At 43.5% G+C, this 20,021-nt stretch overlaps 1 protein-coding gene across 2 annotated transcripts in view; it reads right to left on the minus strand.

Moving 5' to 3' along the window:
• Positions 1-20,021, minus strand: part of slit1a (slit homolog 1a) — a 120,550-nt gene that overhangs the window by 4,216 nt on the left and 96,313 nt on the right. For both annotated transcript variants that reach the window (XM_082153753.1, XM_082153752.1), the window contains 11 exons: positions 15,585-15,748; positions 13,084-13,208; positions 12,907-13,004; positions 11,254-11,393; positions 10,105-10,198; positions 9,421-9,558; positions 4,792-5,020; positions 4,099-4,229; positions 3,676-3,830; positions 2,240-2,528; positions 1,947-2,158 (listed from right to left, as the gene is read on the minus strand). In XM_082153753.1, the coding sequence (XP_082009879.1) occupies positions 1,947-2,158; positions 2,240-2,528; positions 3,676-3,830; positions 4,099-4,229; positions 4,792-5,020; positions 9,421-9,558; positions 10,105-10,198; positions 11,254-11,393; positions 12,907-13,004; positions 13,084-13,208; positions 15,585-15,748 (1,775 nt within the window). The remainder of the gene's footprint in view (positions 1-1,946; positions 2,159-2,239; positions 2,529-3,675; positions 3,831-4,098; positions 4,230-4,791; positions 5,021-9,420; positions 9,559-10,104; positions 10,199-11,253; positions 11,394-12,906; positions 13,005-13,083; positions 13,209-15,584; positions 15,749-20,021) is intronic.

The following is a 20,021-nucleotide window of genomic DNA, read 5'->3' on the forward strand; positions in this document are numbered from 1 at the left end:
TTTATAAAAAATAAATAAAAAAAGTTAAATTTTTTGAAGAAAAAGCTGAAAAAATCGTGTTCCCCGTGGCACTCGGACTCTACAACAGAACAAACGGCATACAAAAGGACATTTAATTTAATATTCAACAATATTATTGATCTCCTGCATTGACACCATTATATGAGAACTGAACTAAGCTGGACGATGACATCACTGCTTTCTCCAGAGCGGCTATATATTTACATTTACATTTATGCATTTGGCAGACGCTTTTATCCAAAGCGACTTACATTGCATTATCCCAAACTTTTGAACGGTAGTGTATATTGTTACAAAAGATTTCTATTCTAAATAAATACAGTTCTTTTTAACTTTTTATTCATCAAATAATCCTGAAAAAAGTATCTCAGGTTATAAAAAAAATATTAAGCAGCACAACTGTTTCCAACATTGATCATAAATCAGCATATTAGAATGATTTCTGAAGGATCATAAGACACCAAAGACTGGAGTACTTGCTGATGAAAATTCAGCTTTGCATCACAAAAATAAATTACATTTTAAAGTATATTAAAAAAGAGAACCCTTATTTTAAATTGTAATAATATTTCATAATATTACTGTTTTGTTTTTTTTTTGTTTTTTTAACTGCAGGCTTAATGAGCATAAGAGACTTCTTTCAAAAACATTAAAAATAGTAACGTTTCCAAACTTTTGACTGGTACTTGTATATATTTAACTTTATAACTTTTTTACAACAAAAATAAACCATCACTGAATTTACTTAAACTGGACTGTGATGCGTAATAGCGCCCCCTATCATATTCAGTAGGAGCAAAAACACGGAAAGTGGCGGGGAAAGAGTTAATAACAGGAAACTGAAGGATCTATCCATAGCGATGGCCGCTTTCTAACCACTGCTGTTTGAAGCTTCCGAAACCTTTGCATATCATTCGTTTCAGAGCATGTATCAAACTGCTAAGGTCAAGTGATTTCAGTGAACAAAGTTTCGTTAAACCGTTTCAAAATTCAATGAGGAATTTTGGATCTCTATAAATTTTTTACTATTTCCCCGGCATTTATGACGCAAGGCTTCCTCGCCGTCGACGCGTTGTTCCACCAATGACTGAGTGTATTCGCTATTTAACGTAGGAGGTGCTGTTACGCATCTTCTACAGATCTCCCATCTGTGTTTTGATCATCGTTGTGAACCCCATCTGAAAGCAGAGGCTTTGTTCTTTCTTTTGTTATATTGATTGTAGAGTTCGGTACCAAGTCGGTACTGTAATTTAAAAATTGTGATGCACACTGTTGAGCGGAATCATAAACACCTCTGATTGGCCGTTGTGTTCATGCGCTAATCGGATTTGTCTGTGATTGGCAACAATGATCAACACACGGGTGCATCTGAAAACACACGGATGTGTTTGAAAGTGTCTTGGAAGTGAAGTAAACAGGAGCGTGAGCGTTTGAAAGCACAAGTGGGAGTCCATCAGCGGACCTTCAAACGCTCCCGTCTGTATCTGTGAACAGACATATCTGATGCGCGCGAGTACAAAGGGTAATCAGAGGTGTTTATGATTCCGCTCAACAGCGCTCAAAGCGGCACATTTTAAAAATGTTCGTGTTTGTCTGAAAGAAGAATGTCATATTCATGGGTTTCATCAGGTCCCTTTCCACAGGTGTATAAAATCAAGCACCTAGATTATAAATGCGACTGCATTGTGCTTGATTAATACACCTGTGGAAAGGGACCGGATGAAATCCATGAATACACTGAGGATGGCTTGAGGGTGAGTAAATCATGGGCTAATTGACATCTTTGAGTGAACTATCCCTTTAACCAGCAGGCCTCACCAGTTTGTGTTGTTTCAAGTGCTTTGAAACAGTGAAAAATGTTATTGAATTGGTTCAATAAATTCCAAGTTTTATACTTCACATACGTTGTGCATTAGTTCTCTTACCCTTGTCGCAGAGCTCCCCGCTGTAGCCCGCCTCACAGTGGCAGTAGGCCTCTCCGGTGTCAGAGATCTGACAGTGGCCGTGTTTGCACTGCAGTTTTCTGCATGGGTTGAAGAGTTCCTCCAGCTGGTTACACAGGGCTCCATGAAAACCCTCCTGGCATTCACACCGGTACGACTGCATGTCCATTGGAATACACCTTCCATGGACACACCTGTGCAAAGCCAATGACAGAATTAGAGTATTACGTGTTGCGTGTCGGATCGGCATATTTCTCCTCAGGAACTGGACTGACTTGCTGCCCAGGCAGGGGTTGGCTGAGGGCTGGTCACAGTGCTGCCCGCTCCACCCGGGCTGGCAGTGGCACACGGGGCCCGTGGCAGTGTTGGGCTGGCAGATGCCGTGCAGGCAGTATATCTTTCGGCAGGGCTCACATCCGGGCACCACACCAGGCTTCATCTGGGTTTTGGTGAAGTCTTGTAGCTCATTATTGATGTAAAGGTTCTGAATGCAACCGTGGAAACTGGAGCCGTTCTGGATCTGCCATACACGAGGAGCCGTGGGGTGGACGCTGACCGGCATGCCTTGTTAAGAGAGAGAAAGTGCTGTGAGAGCAGAGTTGGGAAGAAGTAACACACATGCAGCTGAACACTGATGCCAGTTACGGCTAATGCTGTGCGGTGGGGTGCCAGACAGAAACACAGTGTCGGCCCAGATCCGGCCTGCATCTGGTACACGTGGATTCCACACATGGATTGCCCACTGAAGCCAAGCAGGGTTGAGTCTGGTCAGTACTGGAAGAGGAGTTAGTGAGGCCAGCAGGGGGTGCTCACCCTGGGGTCTGAGTGGGTTCTAACGCCCCAGTAAAGTGACGGGGACACTATACTGTCAAAGAGCACCGTCCTTCGGATGAGACGCTAAACCGAGGTCCTGACTCTCTGTGGTCATTAAAAATCCCAAAATGGCCAAATTTGCCCATTGGCCTCTGTCCATGCTGGCCTCCTGATCATCCCCATACTGATTGGCTTCATCACTCTGTCTCCTCTCCACCAGTAAGCTAGTGTGCCATCACATCATCAGGTGGAGCTGCACACCGGTGGTGACTGAGGAGATTCCCCCCTTCCATGTGTGAAGCGCTTTGAGTACCCAGAAAAACGTTATATAAATGTAACTAATTATTATTAATTACTATTTTACCAAATGTGGGCCAGATCTGGCCCGACTCCATGTTGCTGTCTGGGTCAGCACTCTTGGATGGCCTCTCATCCATCAAATATGAGTAGAGTAACAGTATACCAAGGTTCTTCACATCCGGTCCTGGCGGAGTTTAGCTCCAACCCTGCTCAAACCCACTTACCTATAGGTTTCTGGTAATCCGGAAGACCTTGTTTAGAGTTGCAGCTAAACTCTGCATGACACCTGACCTCCAGAAGCTGGATTGAAGATCCCCAGACAGCAACATAGAGTCAGCCCAGATCCGGCCCACATCTGGTAAGTGTGGAATACATGTGGGCCGGATCTGGGCCGACTCTATGTTGGTGTCTGGGGATCCTCAACCATGATCAGGACTAGAACTATTCAGCTTTTGTTTCACTCCACTTGTGCATTCTAAACATCAAGAGCACTGGAACGGAGAGCATGTGTCATGTCTAGGTGGTTTCACTGGTGATTGACAGTATTGCACAGTCACGATGGCTGTGATGGAGACAGATATCAATGGTGCACTCCTACCTCCCACATATAGTGGAGCTTCTCCCCTCAAGGGCTGCACTTTACCAAAGCTGTCCATGGTTGTTGGGATGCCACCATCTATGGAAAGGTTCACCATCTGGTCAAAGGTCACCAGTTCTACAGTGTGGAACTGACCATCATTGATGGTCTCAGTACTGTGTTTAAAACAAACATGAAAGATTATTGATTCTATATTTAATTTGCATAAACAGTGTTTAATTTTAGTGGAAATTTAAAATGACTTTTAGTGACATCAATGGTAAAAAATAAATAAATGGTGCATCTTATTCCAACGTACCTTTTATTCTCAAATAATAATTTTTAAAGCATTATCATGGATTTATCAATATCGTGCACATCTTCATAATTAATAATGTCCCTGCATGCCAACATTCGATTTGAATTTAAAAAACTCTAGCTCACCTGTAGATTGCATGGCTTTGTTGGCTGCCAGGGTCATAGCTGACTTTAACATGACCTTCATCAAGCTCCACAGCAATGTGGTCATTGTCTCCATTGTACAGAAGAATGCCATTGTCTTCTGCTGTGGACACCTGTAGACAAACCAAAAATCTATCATCAAAAGATAAATCTGATGGTAACACTTTATTTTGATGGTCCATTTTGAACACTCTGTTGACTATAAGTCTAAATGTCAACTAACTCTCGTTAGAGTATTAGTAGACTGTTTGCTTAATATCTGCAAACACTTTATTGTGATGCTCCTCCAACAGACATTATACTGACTATAAGTAACTTTGCAAGTATGTCAACTTATTCTAACCCTAACCCTACCAGTCAACTAATCCTCTACTAACACTCAATGAGAGCTAGTAGACATGTAGGTGCAAATTTACTTATAGTCAACAGACTGTGTTAAAGAGACCATCAAAATAAAGTAAAACCAATCTGACCGCAGTGACCACCTAGTTTGCCTTTGCCAAGAAATGGACCTTGTCACTAGACTGGTAATCTGTTATAAAGCACACTAACAAAACCTCTATACACAGCTGCTTTCACTAATTCTGTATACCTGATGCCATGTGAACAATGTTATACAATAACACTGACAAATTTCATCCAGTATTTGTTCAAAGTTCGGGCTTGGTTGAATACCTGTAGCGTGATGTTGGCTTGAGGCCAGTTCTTCAGGTCACTCAGTAGCAGGTAGGAGTCTCGGTCCACGAAGTTGACACTGACCAACTTTTCACAGCGTGGTCCACCAAACCCTGCCAGGCACTGGCACAGTGGATGACCGCCCCGCTCCACACAGGGGGCGTTGTTCTGGCAGTCGGCCAGCTCGCAGAGAGAGCGCGGAGTCGATGGCACTTCACAGAGCTGTCCACTGCACACAAAATGTTCCAGATCAAATTTGATTGTGATTTTCTCAGTCATGCATGTTCTTTTGCTGGAGTGAACATCTATTAGAAGCATGCATGAAACTGCAATTTGCAGATTAATGTGGGACTTTCTTCTCTCAATGTCTGAATCACATTTGTAGATAATAGCAGACACACAATCAATTAAATATCTTAAAGATGACAATACACACCATTGGAACCCCACAGGTGGTTATAGGGAAAAGTTGTGGACACCTGAAGCAGCACAAAAAACATCCACAGTGCCATCACCTAATCTTACCTGATAACCAGCAGCACTGCAAACAGCCAGAACATGCTCACTGTAAAATAAACCATGACCAAGGACTTAATTCAGCTGCTCGTACTCGCAATATTGCTCTTTCGGTCACTATCCAAAGATCATGACCATAGGTGAGGGTCAGGAACATTGATTCATTGGTCAATTGAGAGTTTTGCGCACATGCTCATCTACCCCTGGGCCGACACTATAGGGGCTTTCGCACCGGATTGTTCTAGAAACTAGCCTCCGCGGTGGTTCCCCGAGAACTAATGGCTCCCTTAGGAACGTTTTCCTGGTTGCATTCGCAGTAGGAACTCTGAAGTGATGTAAACCGCTCTTGTTGTTGTGACCTTTATTTTGACGGCGCTGAGAACACCAGAACCTGAGCTCACTGTACACGTATTCTCCGTATTCATTAGTTTACGATCTGTCTAACACTCCTGTCTAATACTAGCCTGGAAATCTAGATGCACCCTAGCGGTAGCAAATTTTATTTTGCAGCCAGTGTCGTCTAGCAACTCTCCGTTGGCTTGCGAACTGGAAAAAACAAACTCTAGTCAGGCCAATCATGTCGTGTATAGAGTCGGTGGGCAGGCTTAACATAATGACGGCAGAGTTGTGACGGTTCCGCGTGAATTCCCTGCTACTTGAAAACAAAGAAGAGCTGCTGCTGGCGAACAGTGGTCTGTCCAATCGGCTTTGTCCGTGACTCTGGAGGACTTAAGCTTTTCTTTGAGAAAAGAACAAAGAACGGCACTGAAGTCATTCTTAAAAAAGGAAGATGTGTTCGGAGTTTTGGCGACCAGATACGGCAAAAGTTTAATCTATCAACTAGCTCCACTGGAGGGAAAACGCTCTGGTTGGTTGTAGCGCTGTCCTATTGCGTGCAGAGGGAATCTGAAAGACAACAGTTTATCTTGCCCCTCGGATTGAGCCGTGCCAATAGTGAGTTCCCAGACCTAACATCTTGATGAGAGTCTGGCTTGTCTTGATTTTCTCCTCAGCGGTAAAGGATAAGAGGCCCATCCATAATTTTCCATGTTCGTAGAGTTAGTTTAGCCAAAATCTGGGTACTTCCGCCAATTGTTCAAGGAACTATGAAAAGGTTCCTCCAGTGCGAAAGCCCCTTATGTTGCATTCTGGGCCTTCACCATTACAGCCTGGTGCAGTCACCTCATTACTGCTGCCAATGCCCCGATCCACCCACCACTCTCATGCTCTGACCTGCCCTTACTCTCGTAAACTCCTACACTTGGAGAAGGAACTTACTTCTTACGCAAAGAGGACAACCTACCTCTTTCTGACTGAGGCCTCTTTCTGAGATGCGTTTTGGTCGATCAGATCACAAATAGACGAGTGAGACACATATCTGTTTACAGCTGGCGTTGTAATCTGTCTCGTTCGTCCACTTTCGACCGCTTCTGTCCTGATTACGTTAAGGGGATGGTCAATGGGCGGGTCCCTTTGCTTCCGTCAAGTTTAAATTAGAGTTCTCAACGGGTCGGGTCGGCCCGACAAACCCAACGGGACCCGCGGGTTCGGGCCAAGTTCGGGTCGAAAATATAAGCAAATGACTCGGTCGGGTCGGACCTCGGGCTTAATCTTTTCCGCTCAGTGAAAAAAAAAGATTAATCACCGCTGCTATTCACCGTAAAGAAAGTCTGGCTGCTGCGTGCAACGAACGTGCATCATGGAGAGGGGTGGGGGCAGACCTGACGCCGTTGCGTGCACGCCTTTAGCCTGAGAAGATGGAGTTGGTGAAAAGCAAACTTGCCGCAGGTGAATTCACCGTCGCTACTACAGGAGTGGGAAAATCAGAGGTCTGGAAAGTGTTTGGAGTGGTGCTGGATTCTGATGGAAATTCTACAGGTTATATCATGCAATGCTCAAAATGCAAGGTGCTGATGAAATATGACAGCAAAAAAACAGGGTCTTTTTATTTATTATTGTGTGAAGATTTTTATTTAAGGTATATTTATATAGCCTATTTATATATTTAAAGTTTATTGTTTAAGTTGTTTGTATTGTTTGTATTGTTAAAAGGCGTGAACATTAAAGGTTGATTTGAATTCCTGTCTGCTGGTCATGATAATACGTGTATGAGAAAAACGCGTCGGGCAGCGGGCCGGGTTCGGGCAGATAATTCATGTTGATGTGTCGGGTTACATCGGGTCCGGGCTTTAAAAGCCACGGGCCGGGTCGGGTCGGGTTGTAATTTTCAGGCCCGTTGAGAACTCTAGTTTAAATAGTTTAAACACTGACAAGCGCACTTCCCAATAACACGTCCCGCAATGAATGCGCATTAGTTCAGTAGGTGGAGAGTCTTTAGTGGCTGTTTGAACACAATTGACCACATAAGCGTTTACACCAAGAAAGCAATCTGGTCGAATGTGTTTTCCACTACCTCTGCAAGTGGTGGAAAGAGGATAAGCTCAAAATGTGTTATACCCAGTTTCCACCTGTATTAAGCGTCATCCACTTGTGATCTGATTGACCAAACGTATCTTAATACCAGGTGGAATGATAGGATACCATGGCCTCAGATATGGTGGTCCAGACTCTCATCCCAGAGGCTTCACACTTGGCCACAAACTGCCAGAGAGTGCACTGAAGGTCACGGTTAGCAAATGCCACCCTGAGGCCACTCCACTCCTCAGCTGAGCCTTGAGATTCTGTCCATGAATTTCACAAACAGCATAGGTGAGAAAGGACAGCCTTGGTGGAGTCCGACACCAACTGAGAACAAGCTTGACTTGTTGCCGAGAGTGTGGACGAACCTCTAGCACAAGCTGTATAGAGGTTATGCGTGTGACGTCACCGTCGGCCGGAGTGACTGCGGTTACACACACTGAGTGGCAGCATTTGATTTCAGCGTGAATGCCGTCTGTATACACATCTAATACGGGAAAGAGCTTTGAGATTGAACAGCTAGCTTTGACAAGAAATCTGAGGTGTATTTTCACAGACTGCTGAAAGCTACAGAACAGAGAAGTGAATGAATCGCTGCAATTCACAGAAACTGGATCCAGGCAGAGAAATGTGGATCATTTTGTGTCAATATGTTGAATTATGGGGTAAAATCATACCCTATATATTCTATTGTTATATATTGTATTGACAACACATCAATTTAATATTTTCCATCATGTATTCTGCATAACTGGATGTTTTTAAATAAACACTGATAAAAAAACTACACAAGTTTTAGGGCTGGACGATATGATGATATATATAACACTGATTTAAGTGATTACATGGATTTAGACCTATATTGTATTTATATAAAGCGTTCACAGGCAAATTTGCTTTATGTTTTTCCCCGGCGTTGAAATCAGGCTCATATAAAGGAAACACGATTCCTGCTGCATGTCAATATCCATGATCACTGGATCTTTAGTAAATTGTAAAGAACACTATATCGAGTCCAAGCTTTAGTTTACACTGATAATCATTGTTTTCTCGGTTTCCCCTGTTAAATCAAGTCACTCAGCAGCTCTTCTGTCACTCAGTCCGGCTGTTCCGGCGGGAAAGGGACGTCAATACAGTCCAAAGTAAGGTCTTAAGCAAATCACCTCAGCTTTCTGGATGACTAGTAAGAAATCGTCTAGGATCAGGTGATCACAGACTGTAAAATGAGTTCCCTAAAGAGATCAACTATACCACTTCTTAAATCTAACAACGGTGAAAGAGTTGGAGAAAGTTGAGCTTTTTTTGAAACACTCAACTGAGGGAACAACAATGATGAATATCACCAGACAGCAACATAGTGTCAGCCCACATCTGGTATATGTGGACTCCACACGCACCAGATGTGGGCCGGTTCTGGGCCGACACTATGTTGGTGTCTAGGTCATAACAAAAGCACTTCATCCCACGGAGTTGCACGAGTAACGTGCGGCACTCCAGCGTACAGATCCACGTCAACACACACCGTAACACATCCTCAACTTCTGCACTTATCGAGTCAGATAAAGTCCCTCTAGAACAACTTACAACACTGATATTAGTTTCAGTCTTTCAAAAGATGAAGTGTCTGGATCACTGGTGACGTGGGGTTCATCCCACAGATGTTAAAATGTCCAGATAATGGTGTATAGAACTGACCTGAAGCCCTTCGGACAAACACAGGAGTATCCGCTGATCTCGTCCACACACTGCGCCCCATTCTGACACCTGTGGTCCTTACAATCATCATAGTTCACACTGCAGTCGTCACCCACATAACCAGGTGCACATATACACCTGAATCAAACACACGTGCACATGTTAAACACACCACTGTACACAAACATTATGGAGCTCTTTGAAAAGATTAGATTTTTTTAGTTAAAGAGGACCTATTGTGTCTTGATGTTGTTTCTTGGCATTACTAAAACAGGTTTTCCTGCTTGGATGTTGATTATTTTCGGATTGTTTTCGACTCTGATTGGTCGGCTGGAGCAGTGTGTTGTGATTGGTCGAGCGCTTCGAGTGTGTTTGGGAAATGTCCCGCCCCTTTCCATAACCACCAGTTTAACACAGTACTAACTAACTCAACCAGGCCCCGCCCCTTTATTCTGCGCATTAATTATTATAATGAGGAATATTGTGACGTGTTCGTTCCTGGAAGAAACTCAAGACTACAGAGTTCAGAAACACTGACACTGATATAGAGAAGAACTGGAGCTTCTTCATGATCAAACAACAACATTACACACTAAACACAGATGAACATGGAGAAAAGCAGAATAGATCCTCTTTAATTAAAAGGCTGTGACTCATCTACTAGGTTAAAGGAGATGTGGTTACTTTGGGCCGGTGACTGTGATGAAGCAGGTTGACTGGTGCTTGCAGGGACTGCGAGTAGAAGCGCACATATCCTCCATATCCTCACACATCTCCCCTACACACACACACACACACACACACACACACACACACACATCTGTAAGTTTAGTGAAATAACAATTTGCTTACAAGAGTTTAAGACAAAAGACTAGAAAATTCTTTGATTTAAAGAAAACACAAATGTATACGTTCAGACAGTAATACTAAGGGCCCCAATATACTTCAGGCTAAATTGAAAAACAGAACTGGTGAGACATAATTTCGAACTAAATCAAGCCAAAACTAAATTAGTTTCTGGAGTTCTAAACAATTTGCCCAAGTGAACTTTCCGGAAGAGTTCTCTCTGGCTGGTTAAACATCCTCAAACTCCCATTGGTCAGTGTGGTGATGATGTAATAGGTGGGTGTGGCTCTGAGGCTCCGCCTTCTTTGAGCTGTAAATTTCCATTTCTTCTGTTCAGACGCGAGTAAAAACAGGAACACACTGGAGAGCCGCTTTATAGTAGAAACTGAAGCTGTAATTCTGACTGAAAGAGACACTGACACTGTTTTTCATGTTTAATACTGTAAAGCTGCTGCTTTAAATCAATCTATTGTATAAAGTGCCGTATGAGTAAACGTGACGTGACTGTAGATCTGAATCTCAGAGCTGGAACCAACATCTCCACATCACTATGATCAGATGCTTTCTCAACTGCTGTTTTCTCATTGTTATTGTGTGTTTATTCTGTTATTGAGAGGAAAGAGCAGCTCATATTTACATATTGATCTAAATGTGGGCGTGGTCAAGATGTTCGCTAAGAGGAAATGTGGGCGGAGTCAGGATGTTTCGCTAACAGAAATGTGGGCGAAGTCAGGATGTTCGCTAACAGAGATGTGGGCGGAGTCAGGATGTTCGCTAACAGAGATGTGGGCGGAGTCAGGATGTTCGCTAACAGAAATGTGGGCGGAGTCAGGATGTTCGCTAACAGAGATGTGGGCGGAGTCAGGATGTTCGCTAACAGAGATGTGGGCGGAGTCAGGATGTTTTCTAACAGTTTATCACAGCAAAGGTGTTTCAAACTTTCTTTTTACCCCTTCTCAGTGAGTATATTGGGGCCTAAACATGTACCTGTGTAAAAAGGGGCACATAAACATGTGTAATTGTTGATCCCGTCTACGCAGGTCGCTCCGTTCTGACAGTCGTTATCCTCACACTCGTCAGTGTCAGTGTCACACGCGGGACCTTCAAAGCCCGCAGCACATGAACAGCTGAGAAAACACAAATGCATTGTTTTAAATGGAGATCAAGCTTTCGAAGCACTGTGGGAATTCATTTCATTAAGAAGTCCTCATCATATTTCACCCAAAATATCAAATATAAGACATCAAATCACAGTGTGTTTTTTCAGCTTATTTTAGAAGCAAGAGGTGAAAAAAGTGGATTCCTCGGAGCCCTGTAGTCCAGCTTGATCCTACAGGAATAATCCACTCTCGCTGTTGTTGACGCTGTTGCTGTGTCTGAAATTTCTCACATGTTCACTCACAGCACAGTTATTGAGTGCACTATATCAGCAAGGAGTGAATGAAATGAAGCAGGGAATTCGGACACTTGACACACTATATCATGCATTATATACATTTATCCTACTTAAATAATATTCAGTAACCGTAGATTGTAATTATAAATACCTCCATGCCGGCTTTGTCATTTCATTGATGTTATATTAATGCTATAAATACTAATTTGGTTTAGGGTTCGAGTTAGTTGAATAAGTTGACATGTAGTTGCGAAGGTACTTATAGTCAGTAGAAAGTCTGTTTGGAGCATCAAAGATCAAAAATCAAGGTTAGCAGATATTAATAATTAAGACCCTACTAATACTCTGATGAGAGTTAGTAATTTATAGTTAGTAGAATGTCTAAGTTGGATTATCGAAATAAAGTGTTACCCAACTGGGTAAACATGGGTTACTCATCATTTCAAGGTAATGGCATTGTTAAATTGGACTAATTTGGAAAGTCACGCTAAAAGGCAAAAATTTTAAGTCCCCCTGTAGTCAATCGTTTTATCTCTTAAAACTCATCTTTGATCACCAAAATTACATATTTAAGCGTACATATTTTTTTTTCATGTCTTAAAATATCTTGAATGTAACTCGACACCCTTGCCTCATTTAGTATGCGTGGTTCTATGAATATGCAAATGAGCCCCGCCTCCACTCACTCACTCAGCTCAGAGATCCACTGGTTGACGATCAAATGTTGATCTGATTGGTTACAAGGTAGTTTGTGACGTCAGAAACACCAGCGATTTCAAAGCGTGTTTTTGAGACTGTCTTTGGTTCACTGCAGTTTTAAGGAGGAAATACTCAGCAATGCTGTCGACTTATGAATTTACACATGCTTTGTCTTAAAGCAGATTAAAAACACCACATACACACATAAACTACATTAAAAGCTGGATTTTCACCACAGGGGGACTTTAAATGGGGGACGCGTTTTGATGTAAAATCAATGGTTGATGAAGTCGAGGAATTGATTCCATTGAGTCAGAGTCGATTCTCTGAAAAAACCTGGAATTGAACACCACTGTTCGGACAATTACATTTTTATACTGTGATATGATTTTCCGAACTATTGATTTAGCTGTAATGCAGTGCTGTACGGACACAATTGAAATGAAAATATGATGAATTTAGTATAATAAATAATATTTCGTTGCATGCTTTCAACTAAACCACATGTTTTTAAACGATAAGAAAATGTGAGCTGGATAGTTCACCTGTAGCCTTCCTCCTCTTCTCCGGACATGTGGCACGTTCCTCCGTTCTTACACGGCTCACTGACACAAGCGTTGATCACAGTCTCACAGTTCTTGCCCTGTACGTGAAAGGGAATGCATGAGTGTTTCACGTCCGTCTGTCAGCGTTCTCATTGGTCACGTGTTGTGTGTGCTCACCTTGAATCCCTCAGGACAGATGCACCTGTGTCCGTCCGTCTGGTCCGCCTCGCAGCTGCCGTGGTTCAGACAGGGGCTGGACATGCACGGGTTACACTTCGCTAGTATCCCAGTGTCCACTTCACCTGCGCACACACACACACCACAAGTCCCGCAAATATCAATAACACCTGCATCCATATTTCAAAGAGGCATAGTGAGAATCTGAGTGGGTCTCTCTCAGAACAAAGACTGGTAGAAGAGCTTTGCTGAGGTATGAATGACAAATATTATGTAACACAAAGATTTTTATTTAAAGAGGCCATATTATCCACTTTTACAAAGTCTTGATGTTGTTTCAGGCTCTACTAGAACAAGTTTTCCTGCTGTAATGTTGATTATTCTCCTCATATTCTCCATTGTTGCGGCTCCTCTCTTCCCAGTCTGTCAGTAACGCTCTGTTAACTTCCTGTCTCTATGAAGCCCCTCCTTCTGAAAAGCACACTGTGCTCTGATTGGTCGGCTGGATCAGTGTGTTGTGATTGGTTGAGCGCTTCGAGTGTGTTTGGCAAATGTCCCGCCCCTTACCATACCCACCAGTTTAACACACTACTAACTCAACCAGGCCCCGCCCCTTTATTCTGCGCATTAATTATTATAATGAGGAATATTGTGACGTGTGAAAACTCAAGATTTCAGAAACAGTGACACTGATATAGAGAATAACGCTCTGGTTACTGTAAACCTGTTCCCTGAAAAAGTGTAGGCAGGATGGCGAGACGGACAGAGCCTGCAAATCTCCAGTTGTTTTCAAATAAGTGACAGCCATAAGAAAAACCATCTTTAAAGTCAGAAGCTTGTCAGCCACCGATTCAAGAGGCTCAAAGGGGGTCTCAACCAGACCCTCAAGGACTAAAGCTAAGTCCCTTGAAGGGATCTCAGGCCTCAGCTGGTGAGCAGAGGACGCTTCCCAAGGGGCATCCCATCAGTCCAGGCGTGGCCAGCCGATAAAGCGGCCACATAAACACAGGAAGTCCAGAACTGAAGCGATCTGGCAGTTAACTGGATCTGCATTACGTGCAGTGCACCACGCTTCAAAGACACCCCATTTACTGTTGTAACTTCCTCTAGTGGAGGGAGCCCTCGCACTGAGAATGATCTCTGAGACATCAGCTGAAAACCCAGTGTCTGTTAGATGAAGATTCCACAACTCCACAACGACATTATCCCCTGCGTTTGAGACCGAAGATCCTCCTGTTCTGTATCGCCCGGTGCGAGTTCTGTCGAGGAGAGATATCATTTCCGAGAACCAAACTCTGTTCAGCCAACAGTAAGAGGCAAGGACCCTTGATGACGAACCTTGACCAGGACTCCTAAGAGCATGGTGATCTAGAGAGAGCAAGAGGGGACGTTACACTGTTCCTTGAGAAGGCAAAGAGGTCACCTCCGCTCTCAAGGGTGTAAATCTCTCTAGGGGACAGGAACTTGTCCTGACCTTGCACAGTCCGCCTTGCAATTTATCGACTGTAATAGCCTGGCTCTTCTCTCTGGGAGGGGAACATGTTCTATGACCCCTTTGTCCAGAAGAGATTAACTTGTGCTTACTCCGTCCCGTTAAAATGAGGACGGCGGTGTGTTCCTTTGTACTGTCTTTAGGACCCAAGAGCGATCCCCGGCAGTGGCTCTCACGCTGCCAAAGTCTTTTTAAAGGGGTACCGATTTTCATTGGGGTCTCCAACATTTCACTAGAAACCGCTGTTCCTGAATCACCAGAGGTGGCGGGATGTTACAGAGGTTTCGTGAGGGTGTCTGGTAGGAGCTGATTGGTGTATCTGACATGCCTTGTCCCACAGGGGCACACCCCCACAGACCTGGGCACTAACACCCCCCTGGACCCCTCTGTCTCAGGTCTATTATGAGGCTGGTGAGCACGACAAGCCAGTCCAGTCTTCACTCGCCACACTCTTCTGCTTCTGAGCCTTTCTTTCATCAGGTCCGAAACAATCTTTATTTGAAGCGTCATGTTACTTTCAAACTGTGATTTACTGTATTTTGATCACTACTGTACACATCAGTGTTTATATCCAAACTATAAACTTTTATCCAATAATATTCAATATACAATAATATGAATTATTATAAGACAGAAATAATTTTACTGTGTGGTTGAAAAGATTGTATATATATATATAAACGAGATATTAAGATAAAATCAGAGTTTGTGGTCTAAATAACCCATCATAGCCATCTTTATAACCCAGCTTTATGGGTTTATCTTTAACTTTTAGTAACAAAACATGTTACCTGAAATTTTTCATGTTCAGTTGATGTACTCACATAAAAATGAAATAAAAATGAATAAAAACTATAAAGACATAAAAAAAAAATTTTAAAGGGCAAAAACACAACTAAATGTAAAATTAAAATTAATTGAAAATATCAATAAAAATCATAATATCCTCATTGATAGGGAAATATCACCGCTCTTGACACTGCCGAATCCTTCACTCCCCTGATCTCACCTTGGCACTCGAACCTCTTGGCCGGCGTGGTGAGCAGCAGTTTTCCCAGCATGCCGTGCGGCCCGACACAGCGCGCGATCCCAGGCTCCTTGTATCCGGTCTTCACCCAGTCGGAGAGCCAGCGCAGGCGGCAGTCGCAGTACAGGGGGTTCGCACCGATGGCCCTGAGAACACACACACACACACACACACACACACACACACACACACACACACACACACACACACACACACACACACACACACACACACACACACACACACACACACACGCTCCAGTCAAACCCAGTGCAAAATGAGATGCTTTTGAAAGCGTGTATTAGAACAAAACCTGTCTGTGCATATCACACAGAACACCGCATTAATGAGCACAACCCCTCGTCATTGTTCCTGTCATCACCTTTACAGCATTAGCATGAACATGCACTGAACTTCAATGTAACATTCTGGTCTCGAAAGTACAAATTTCTTCATAGGGAAATAGATTTTTAACTATTTTAACCCTTTAAAGTCAGCCCTACTATGAGCTACACAGCTGTTAATCGATGGAATCTGCTTCGGTTGAAGTCTCCAATCCACATGATTTCAGCTTGTTTTTCTTGTTTTAAAAAATCATGTTTAACAGCAGAATTTGTGGTGAAAAACTACATTACCCATGATGCTGTACAGAGAATTCCACCAATCAGAGAGTCAATCTAATGAGGAGGGACTGGCATTTTCTGTAATACTTTGGTTTTATACTTCAACATTTTAGCACTTTGATAAGAAAATCTTATTTGTATAGATAATATCCACATGCTTCTTTGGTAACTGGTAAAGCAAGATTACTGGCTGGAGTATCACATCTTTAATAAACCCCAATATGTCTTCCATGAAAAGATAAATGTCTGAATGTAAGTTTCATCGAGGGTGTATTACTACATCATCACTGCTAGATGGCGCTGCAGGTCCGAGTCATAAACTGCTGCAACGGCCAAACAAAGAGTTTCAATTCTATTCAACTCCTCTAAATAAAGACAAATGTTCCCAGAGGCGGCGTTACTGATTTAAAGGGACTGTTCACCCAAAAATAAATAAATAAATCTCAATTCTGTCATCAATATCGTGACAAAATATAATATCTTAATTTGTGATCCAAAGATAAATGGATTTTAGTACAGGTTTTATGGGGTGAACTATATTTTATATTTCTGATATGTTATTTCAGTAACAGTTAGTTTTATTTCAAGCAACAGAAATGTTATTTATGTGAGAGACTTGTGTGTGAGAGACGTGTGTGTGAGAGACGTGTGTGTGAGAGACGTGTGTGTGAGAGACGTGTGTGTGAGAGACGTGTGTGAGAGACGTGTGTGAGAGACGTGTGTGTGAGAGACGTGTGTGTGAGAGACGTGTGTGTGAGAGACGTGTGTGTGAGAGACGTGTGTGTGAGAGACTTGTGTGTGAGAGACGTGTGTGTGAGAGACGTGTGTGTGAGAGACGTGTGTGTGAGAGACGTGTGTGAGAGACGTGTGTGAGAGACGTGTGTGTGAGAGACGTGTGTGAGAGACGTGTGTGTGAGAGACGTGTGTGTGAGAGACGTGTGTGTGAGAGACGTGTGTGAGAGACGTGTGTGTGTGAGACGTGTGTGTGAGAGACGTGTGTGTGTGAGACGTGTGTGTGAGAGACGTGTGTGTGAGAGACGTGTGTGAGAGACGTGTGTGTGAGAGACGTGTGTGTGAGAGACGTGTGTGAGAGACGTGTGTGAGAGACGTGTGTGTGAGAGACGTGTGTGAGAGACGTGTGTGAGACGTGTGTGTGTGAGAGACGTGTGTGTGAGAGACGTGTGTGAGAGACGTGTGTGTGTGAGACGTGTGTGTGAGAGACGTGTGTGTGTGAGACGTGTGTGTGAGAGACGTGTGTGTGAGAGACGTGTGTGAGAGACGTGTGTGAGAGACGTGTGTGAGAGACGTGTGTGTGTGAGACGTGTGTGTGAGAGACGTGTGTGAGAGACGTGTGTGTGTGAGACGTGTGTGTGAGAGACGTGTGTGTGTGAGACGTGTGTGTGAGAGACGTGTGTGTGAGAGACGTGTGTGAGAGACGTGTGTGTGAGAGACGTGTGTGTGAGAGACGTGTGTGAGAGACGTGTGTGAGAGACGTGTGTGTGAGAGACGTGTGTGAGAGACGTGTGTGAGACGTGTGTGTGTGAGAGACGTGTGTGTGAGAGACGTGTGTGTGTGTGAGAGACGTGTGTGTGAGAGACGTGTGTGAGAGACGTGTGTGTGTGTGAGAGACGTGTGTGTGTGTGAGAGACGTGTGTGTGAGAGACGTGTGTGTGAGAGACGTGTGTGAGAGACGTGTGTGTGAGAGACGTGTGTGTGAGAGACGTGTGTGTGAGAGACGTGTGTGTGAGAGACGTGTGTGTGAGAGACGTGTGTGAGAGACGTGTGTGTGAGAGACGTGTGTGTGAGAGACGTGTGTGTGTGAGACGTGTGTGTGAGAGACGTGTGTGTGAGAGACGTGTGTGTGAGAGACGTGTGTGTGTGAGACGTGTGTGTGAGAGACGTGTGTGTGAGAGACGTGTGTGTGTGTGAGAGACGTGTGTGTGAGAGACGTGTGTGTGAGAGACGTGTGTGAGAGACGTGTGTGAGAGACGTGTGTGTGTGTGAGAGACGTGTGTGTGAGAGACGTGTGTGTGAGAGACGTGTGTGTGAGAGACGTGTGTGAGAGACGTGTGTGAGAGACGTGTGTGAGAGACGTGTGTGAGAGACGTGTGTGAGAGACGTGTGTGAGAGACGTGTGTGAGAGACGTGTGTGAGAGACGTGTGTGAGAGACGTGTGTGTGAGAGACGTGTGTGTGTGAGACGTGTGTGTGAGAGACGTGTGTATGAGAGACGTGTGTGTGAGAGACGTGTGTGTGAGAGACGTGTGTGTGAGAGACGTGTGTGAGAGACGTGTGTGAGAGACGTGTGTGAGAGACGTGTGTGAGAGACGTGTGTGAGAGACGTGTGTGTGAGAGACGTGTGTGAGAGACGTGTGTGAGAGACGTGTGTGAGAGACGTGTGTGAGAGACGTGTGTGAGAGACGTGTGTGAGAGACGTGTGTGTGAGAGACGTGTGTGTGTGAGACGTGTGTGTGAGAGACGTGTGTATGAGAGACGTGTGTGTGAGAGACGTGTGTGTGAGAGATGTGTGTATCGACTGCTTTCCATCAGCTTCATGCTATCAGAGTTAAGAGCTGTTTTATAACAGCAGACGTGTGGGCAGAGGGACACGCAGGGTTACACTCGATCTCCAGGTCACACAGAAGAGACGCAGCGACATGAAGATGTTTAATGGATCTGAAGACAGACGGACTGAACCCTGGTGTGTGTTTACACCGCTCTAAACTGCAGCTTAAAGAGATAGTTCACCCAAGAATTAAAATTAGTCCATGATTTATTCACCCTGAAGTCATCCTAGGTGTGTATGACATTCTTCTTTCAGTCGAATATAATCGGAGTTTTAATAAAAAATTTCCTGGCTCTTCCAAGCTTTATAATGGGAGTGAATGGCCGTTTCTGTATAAGTGCATCTATCCAGACAGATGCAGATGCATACATGTGCACTTTTATGATGGATAGATGCACTTTTATGATGGATAGATGCACTTTTATGATGGATAGATGCACTTTTATGATGGATAGATGCACTTTTATGATGGACAGATGCACTTTTATGATGGATAGATGCACTTTTATGATGGACAGATGCACTTTTATGATGGATGGACAGATGCACTTTTATGATGGATAGATGCACTTTTATGATGGATAGATGCACTTTTATGATGGATGGACAGATGCACTTTTATGATGGATAGATGCACTTTTATGATGGTCAGATGCACTTTTATGATGGACGGATGCACTTTTATGATGGACAGATGCACTTTTATGATGGATAGATGCACTTTTATGATGGATAGATGCACTTTTATGATGGATAGATGCACTTTTATGATGGATAGATGCACTTTTATGATGGATAGATGCACTTTTATGATGGATAGATGCACTTTTATGATGGATAGATGCACTTTTATGATGGATGGATGGATGCACTTTTATGATGATTGATGCACTTTTATGATGGATAGATGCACTTTTATGATGGATAGATGCACTTTTATGATGGACAGATGCACTTTTATGATGGATAGATGCACTTTTATGATGGATAGATGCACTTTTATGGACTTCAAAACAGAAACGGCCATTCACTGCCATTATAAAGCTTGGAAGAGACAGGACATATTTTATTATAACTCCAATTATATTCGTCTGAAAGAAGAATGTCATATACACCTAGGATGACTTGAGGATGAGTAAATCATGGGCTAATTAAAATTTTGGGGTGAACTATCCCTTTAGGGCAAAGCAGATGTAAAAGACTGTTTGGTTTCTGCTCATCAGTGTTACAG

The sequence above is a fragment of the Leuciscus leuciscus genome, assembly GCF_965113295.1.
Source record: "Leuciscus leuciscus genome assembly, chromosome: 22".
Lineage (NCBI taxonomy): Eukaryota > Metazoa > Chordata > Actinopteri > Cypriniformes > Leuciscidae > Leuciscus > Leuciscus leuciscus.